This window comes from Manihot esculenta, chromosome 4 (genome assembly GCF_001659605.2).
Source record: "Manihot esculenta cultivar AM560-2 chromosome 4, M.esculenta_v8, whole genome shotgun sequence".
NCBI classification, from domain to species: domain Eukaryota; kingdom Viridiplantae; phylum Streptophyta; class Magnoliopsida; order Malpighiales; family Euphorbiaceae; genus Manihot; species Manihot esculenta.
In genome coordinates, this window is record NC_035164.2 from 27839409 (window position 1) to 27846898 (window position 7490).

General features: G+C 39.6%; 2 protein-coding genes across 2 annotated transcripts; both read right to left on the bottom strand.

Annotated features, from left to right (window-relative positions):
- Positions 1-665: 665 nt before the first annotated feature.
- LOC110613277 lies at positions 666-3113 on the bottom strand. Its single transcript, XM_021754329.2, has one exon. The coding sequence runs from the start codon at positions 2605-2607 to the stop codon at positions 685-687; it is 1923 nt and encodes a 640-aa protein (XP_021610021.1). The 5' UTR covers positions 2608-3113; the 3' UTR covers positions 666-684.
- A 1104-nt stretch (positions 3114-4217) lies between these two features.
- Positions 4218-4875, bottom strand: LOC110613203 (chaperone protein dnaJ 11, chloroplastic). Its single transcript, XM_021754223.2, has one exon. It carries the CDS (start codon positions 4751-4753, stop codon positions 4421-4423), a length of 333 nt encoding a protein of 110 aa, XP_021609915.1. The 5' UTR covers positions 4754-4875; the 3' UTR covers positions 4218-4420.
- Positions 4876-7490: the final 2615 nt, after the last annotated feature.

Here is a 7490-nt window from a genome sequence, read left to right on the forward strand (position 1 = left end):
TAGTCCTTAATTATATGATGCGTGTTCTAAACACCCAAATTTTGAGACAAATTGACCACTTTGCCAGCTTGTATGATCTAATTTCACCCTTATATTTATTAAAAACTTAAATTGTGCATATTTTTATTAGGCATGAAGTACTAATTTGAGTTTAATTTAGCGTAAAAACCAAGAAAATAAAGAAAATTGAGCTTTTTGATTTTTTTGGTTAAATCAAGAAATTAAAAAAATAGCTCAATATTTAAAAAATTAAAAATCTTGATTTTTTATCTAAAACAAAAGTTTAGCCAAACTTGAGCTTAAATTGAAATTCTCAGCCTAATTTAGACAAAAAGTTAAAAACGGGTTAAAGTGTACATCCCCAATATGCACAGAGATGAAATTAAACATTTAGAGAAGCAAAAAATGAAAGAGAATTTGCAGTCTACAATGTGTTTGTGAAATTTTCTGAACAATTACTAATTTTTCACGTAAGAAAAAAAAGCTACATTATGTACATTCCATAGAACAAAAAATAATCAAAGAGCTTCTCAACGACGAGCAAAATTTTTTCTAAACTGATCTATATGGACCTGTAATATAAAATATATGAGATTTTATGTGGATCTCACCATTTATTTATATTACAGGTCCGCGTAAATTCAATGCAGATAAATACTTTCATGATGTTACAGAGTTGCATAGTTAATGGAATCCCCTTGAGCCTCTTGACTGATAGAGCTCCAGTCTCCTCTTTGCATCAATCAATAGAGGTTCAATTGTGTAATCTTGGACAAAATGTGATTGCTTTGATGACCATTCTAGCACAATCAGAACCTCTTCATTTGCAAGAACGTCGCTATCTGGGCAACTCAATGCGATGTAGCAAACCAAACGCAATGAAGGAATTTGAACCATTTGCTCTCCAAAGTAAACTAGTTGAATCAAGTGCTTGGCACCTCCTGCATTGATTATAGCCTTTGAATGAGTAACACACAGGTAATTTTCTGTGGATGCAAATTTGTTGAGAGCAATTGCTGCTTCCATTGTAATTTCAGGCTCCCTTTCATCTAGTAGCTTCACTAATGGCCCAATCATCCTTGTTTCTGTTGCTCGAAAGGTCCTGGCTAAGTTGCCTATGGCACTGATGCAGGGTATGAGGAGGTCTGAATCTGCCTTTTCAATTACTTTTAGAAGGTGATCAACAACTGCTTTAGCGGTTGGGGAAGTGGGTTTGAAAGCAGAGCGTCTTAAATCAGAATTTTTTTCAGCTACTGCTGTGATTTCCATTAATGCCATTGCTGAATGGGATTGAACATCTTCAGGACCTTTCTCTAACAAAACTGTGAAGCATAAAAGCGCTCGCGACTCGGTTATGCTTTGGCATATAGTGACATTTCCCTTGCAGAGTTGCCAAAGTGCTCTAGCTGCCATGGCTTTCATTTGCGCTTTTGTAGCAGGGTCTTCACATTCCCTCCCTTTGATGCTAGTCCCAGTTAAAACATGATGGTGATGACGTTTTGAATTGCTTTGGTTGCCCCTTCCTTGGTGTGGATGATGTGTTTGATTTTTTATCTGAGTTGGTGTTTGATTTTGCTTCATAGTGTTGGTTACCAAATTGTGCATTTGGTTAGAAGTGTTATGGTTCGTTGGATGAGAAATCCTTGTGTTTTCATCTTCTTTCTTTTTTTCATTTGGGTTATTACTGGCCATGACAACTGAATGAATTGATATTGATTGCTTACTAGCAATTGCATACTTGCTATGTTCTTGAACCGTCTCAAAAGCAAGATGAGTAACAAGAAACCGAATTATATTGTTTTGTGCAAAATGATCTTGGCATTTGGGATAATTTGCAGCCAATTCAGACACAGCCCAAGCCACAACAGCTTGAACTTTCATATGACCTTCTTTGAGGATTTTCGCAAACACATTGCAAACCCCAGCATTCACAAGCTGTTCGACACTTTCTGGGTCACGTCCTAATAATCCAATGGCCCTAACAGCATTTTCTTGACCCATCATTTGCCCTTCTTTAAGCAACTTAAGCAATGGAGGAACTCCGCCTTCCTCAATGATCAACTTCCCATACCGATCATTATCTCTAGCTAAAGAAACCAAAGAAGCTGCAGCATCTGATCTCTCTTCTAAAGAACCTGTAAAAAGTAGAGCAATTTGTTCCCATATGAGACACAGAATCGGTTCATTTGCAGCAATAGGAGGCAGCCCTAAGTACTCATCATCTCTATCATCAGCAGAAGCTGAGACACGCAGTAACCAAGAAACATCGCCTATTGAATTCTCCAACTGCATTGAAGTTTTTCGAAAGGCACCAGAAGGGATAATGGTGAACATTCGTTTCATTAGGCCAGTGGCACGACATTTAATGACAAGAGTAAGAGCTTTATCAAGGACTTGCTCTGTGTCATCGATGATGCGTCTGGTTGGGCGTTGATAAAGGACGTTGCTTGCACGAGCTGCTTGGCGTAAAAGTATTGCGAGCTTCTCTGTTTTGGCTTTAAGTTCTTGACAATCCTGCTTGAAAGATTGTGCCTCATCAATGGACTTTGTCACCTGGTCCGCTAATTGTATTGGCCTTGCCAGGATCTCTTTCACGATGTCCGCCATGGCCAAGGCGGACAAGAAGGCCTAGAGTTTAAGATCAAAACACTTTCAATGGGAAAATTTTATTGCCAATAGTAGAAATTCTAGGGAGAAAAGAAAGAAAGAAAGAAAGAAACTGTTTTTGCTATTAATGGTGAAGGGTATGCATTTCTTGATTCTTTGTGTTTGTGCTGGAGATCAAGGTGTTTAATAAATTTTTTCTTTCTTCTCTTTTTTATACGTTCTTTTGGTTTTATGGAGAAGTTTTGATGCTTGTATCTCTTGTATCAGCTACGAGAGGCAATGTGGAGGGGCAAATGGTGGTCGTGCATGGTGGTACAGTTGGTGCCGGCGATGAATTTTGTTCGCTAAACAGGGAGAGAGAGATAGAGAATGGTTAGACGGATTTTTCTCCTACATCTATGGTTACAACGTTAACATTATTCTTAATTTATATTAATTATGATAGAAATCATATAAAAACATTGAGTTCATATAAACAAAATTTGGAATTGGCATCAGACATCTTTCTTAAGGTGTCCCATTCACAAATATAACTGCAAATATAGCAATAAAAATATTTTTATATTTGATATGATTTATATATATATTTTAAATAATAATTTAATTTTTAAAAATCTCATTTATTCTAATAACATAAAATAAAATATGTGCTGCAGCAACTTTTTATCATTCTAAAAATTTTTAAATTATGTGAAATTATAATTCATTTCTTATGGTTTAATAAAATCTATAATTTAGTCTGAATAAAAAAAATTGCTTTTAAAATTTATAGGGTTGATTCCAATTAATTGGAATATTCTTTTTGTATTGACCACTATTTATAAATAACTAATTAATAAATTTTTTAATAATTTAAAAATATTTTAATATATTTTTAAAATTAATGAATTAATTAATAAATTTTTTTATATCATTAAAATTAAATAATATATATTTTGTAATTTTATAATAGTGCCGTGTGTTTTCGCTGGGTTAAAATCTTAATATTTTAAAAATTGGGGAAGTGAATTATAAAAGTCGATAATGTTCGACTAACTTCAAACCATCAGCATGATTAAGAGCTTATGTGGAAAAAAGAAATAACTTAATTTATTTTCACACGGGCAATGAGTCACCACAAGGCTAGCGCTGCACGATAAACATGAAGTTTGGGGACATTTGTTTTCAAAGAAAGAAAGATGAATGGGTGATTTGGCAGCGACATGTCATTATCTCCCCACAATAAAAGCAAATACATAATCTATGTTCTGTCCATTTCTCTCTCTTTACTTAGAGGGTTTTTATCCATTGGAAATAGATAAACATTGTGCCCTTGCTCAATTCAATAGAAAAAAAAAATCCTAATGTTTTTTTTTAAGTTTATCTAAACATTTTAATTTTAAATTTATTATTTAAATATTAATTATATGTAATTTTAATTTATTTTTAAAATTAATATTTGAAATTTAAATTTACCCACATGAAAATGTAATTTTGCAATTTTAATCCAATTAGTTTTTTTTTTTAAATTATACTTGTCCATAGTTGGAACTTGTCCACTGTAGAGTGAGTGTATCATGAGCCAACCAACAAAGGTTGCCCTGTCCCGAGGTATCCGTTCGTCGTTGCTCTAAGAGGGGAACCGAAAGATTTATTACATATACAATGGTCTGTCTAAATACAGATGCCATTTCTGCCATGTGGTTGTCTTCTACTCTGTTTCGATCTAGTGCAGAATATTTGAAACAGAGAATCAAAATCGACAACCCTTTTCAGCTAAAACACATTCGGGCAAGAAAAGACACAGAAATCTAAAAAAAAGAAGAAAAAATCACTACCAACACTGATCAGTCTCCCAGTTTCTACCGCAATAAGCATAACCAGAAGCAGCAGCTATTGTCGCAGAGCTGAGAGAAGATAAGCCAGTAGGCCGCTGGCGAAACCTATGAAGATCCCTGTCATAATTTGCTCGTTTATCAGGATCAGACAAGGTGGAATAAGCTGCATGGATTTTCATGAATTCATTGGCTGACATATCCTTCTGTTTTACAGACACAACATCAGGATGCAAAGCTCTTGCTAGTTTTCTGTAGGCTGCTTTAATCTCGTGGCCACTTGCGTTCACTGGTATCCCTAACACTTCGTACAACGATGAAGTTGAAGCCATTAAATCATTAGTACAATAGTTTGGTGTTTTGAATTTTGGGTGCTGTGAGTTGAAGAGATTGAGTAGGGTTATGAAGCTTGTGCCTTGAAGCGTTGTTGATTGATGGTGGGAGTTGCAGATAAATTACAAGCATAAATAGATAACGAAGGCAATCTTTTTTTCCTTTTTTACCCGTGATTTTTCTTTTGCTGAAATCCTTATCCATAGGAGACTATCCTTTGCTGACTCGGCTAAGATTTTACATGGATAGGCCTTCAATCTTCCTTGGTCCCACCTTTCCTTCTTGCCTCGTACACTTATTTTATTTTCATTTTCATTTTTATTTTTATGAGATTAGCTCATTATGGAGTAAAATACCTTCGGATCCATTGAGCTGAATGATTAGTCCGTAAATGGATTAAACTGTTTATATTCTTTGAAATTTAATTTGATAAAATGACTCAATTTAATTTCTAAATAAATCAAATTTAAACTTAATTTTTAATCTTTTTTATAAACAAACTAAATTTGAAATTCAAAATATTCAATTTGTTAAGTCTTGTGAGCTTGATTTATTTTCGAATTTGATGACCGCTGGATTTTTTCACCCCGGTCTAGGGTTAGGCCCACGACACCAGGTCCTCTTCTAGGGACCTTCAAGCCTCATCACATGTATCAAGCCCGGCCCACTCAGCCTGAAGGCCGGACTCCCATCAATCTCTTCAATCAGGTCGGTCTAAGCCCTTTGGGCCCGATGAATAAAATCCTCCCCGGGTTCATCCCATATCATATCATTCGGTCCGGCCCAGAATAAGGAAGAAGACCTACCCTTCCTTCACTTGGGACCACCCGTATGCGCGTCCGGGAGAATCAGGGGCCGTTACGCATGGGACAGAGATATGATTCCCTCGTACGTCCGTATCAACGTAGTCTGTTAACACGTCACTAGCAGACAAAAGGAATCATATAAAAGGAGAAATACTCTTCTCTAGGTCTAAACTTTTCCAGTTTTACAGAACCTATTGTAAAACCCTATTTTCTGGATCTCAGATCATCAATTGGCGCCGTCTGTGGGAACGAAGGAGATCTTTTCATTGCCGGAGTTCCACTCTCACAAATACCCACTGAGATCCACAATGGCTAACCACAACAAAAACAACGTCACTCCAAACGACCTGAGCTCTGCCCAAGAGGGGCAGAAGTTCTCCTTTTCTAGTCCTACAACACCAAATAACCAAACACCTATTCCTTTCAATCCCTCGCCAAGCTTGGCAGGGAATGCTCCCACCGCTACCTTGTCCAATCAGGACCTCCAAACTATGGCCCTTCAACTGCAGAATACCGCCCACTGGTTGGGGCAAATAATGCAACAACGGGGCCTTAGTACCCCCGCAAACGTATCGCCAGTGGTAGAAGAACCCCAGACCAACGAACCTCAGCCTACCTTCAACCACCCCAGAGCCGTCAGCCAAGAAACCGGAGATGGGAGGAGGAAAGCCGGAGAAGAGGAAGAGCCGGAAGCTCGAGTTCATGGAAGGAGGGCGAGGGAGCTGATAGAGAATGATGAAGTCGATAGCTACTCCGCCGGAATCACCGGAAGAGGGGGGAGCGAGACATGGGAAGAGGAGGGCTGCCAAGAGAGGAAGCCCAGGCAGGAAGGGGAGAGTGTAGACCAGAAGTTGCAAAAGATGAGAGAGCAACTCTTGGCCGAGCTAGGAATGAAGGATCAGAACCAGGCCCTCCTGCCCACCTCTTCACCCTTCTCGAAGTGGGTACAGCAAGAGACTGTCCCCAAGAAGTTTATGATGCCGCCTATGGCCGCGTACGACGGGGCGGGGAACCCCAGGGAGCATGTCTTGAACTATAAGACTTTCATGGAGCTGCAAACTTTGTCAGACGCCCTGATGTGCAAGGTATTTCCTACGACGCTCTCGGGGCCAGCACGGGCATGGTTCAACAGCCTTGAGGCAGGAAGTATTAGTAGCTTTGGAGATCTGGCCACCCGCTTCATCAGCCGGTTCATCACCGGGGTGCCCGCAGATAGGAAGACCAGTTACCTGGAGACGGTCAGACAGAGGAGAGACGAATCACTTAGGGAATACGTCGCCCGTTTCAACACGGAGGCCTTGCAAATTTCTGAGCTCGATGAAGGAAGGGCTGTAGAAGCCATGCAGAAGGGGACGACCTCAGCTGAGTTCTTTGGTTCACTGAGCAGGAAGCCTCCGACCTCACTAGCCGAGGTAATGAAGCGGGCTGAAAAATACATAAAGCAGGATGATGCCTTAGTGACAAGCAGGTTTGCCAAAGGAGCGACGGATAAGGGGAAAGCACCGGAGGAGGGAAGGCTGTAGAGGCATGAGAAAAAGCATGGCAAGAGACCTGAACCGTATAGACAACCCTGGGAGCGCAGGGACCAAAGAACTCTCCCTCCTCGGGCCTCAGAGTAAAGGTCACTCCCCCTGTGGGTTCCGGAAACACCGACCCCTCTCAATGTCTCTAGAGCCGAGGTGCTCATGGCTGTCCAGGACAAGGAGTTCCTTCAATGGCCTAGGCCTATGAAAACGAAAGCAAGCCAGCGAGATCCTGACAAATATTGTCAATACCATCGCACACACGGCCACGACACCAATAACTGCTTCCAGTTGATTACAGAGATCGAAAGGTTGATAAAAAAAGGGCACTTCAAGAACTTCGTAAGGAAACCAGAGGGACAGAGGCCTCAGCCCAATCCGGCAGCACAAGTGTCAAGGAAGACAGG

Excerpts from the sequence above, each read along its gene's own strand:
- LOC110613277 (XM_021754329.2), bottom strand. The coding sequence starts at position 2,607 with ATGGCGGACATCGTGAAAGAGATCCTGGCAAGGCCAATACAATTAGCG.
- LOC110613203 (XM_021754223.2), bottom strand. The coding sequence starts at position 4,753 with ATGGCTTCAACTTCATCGTTGTACGAAGTGTTAGGGATACCAGTGAAC.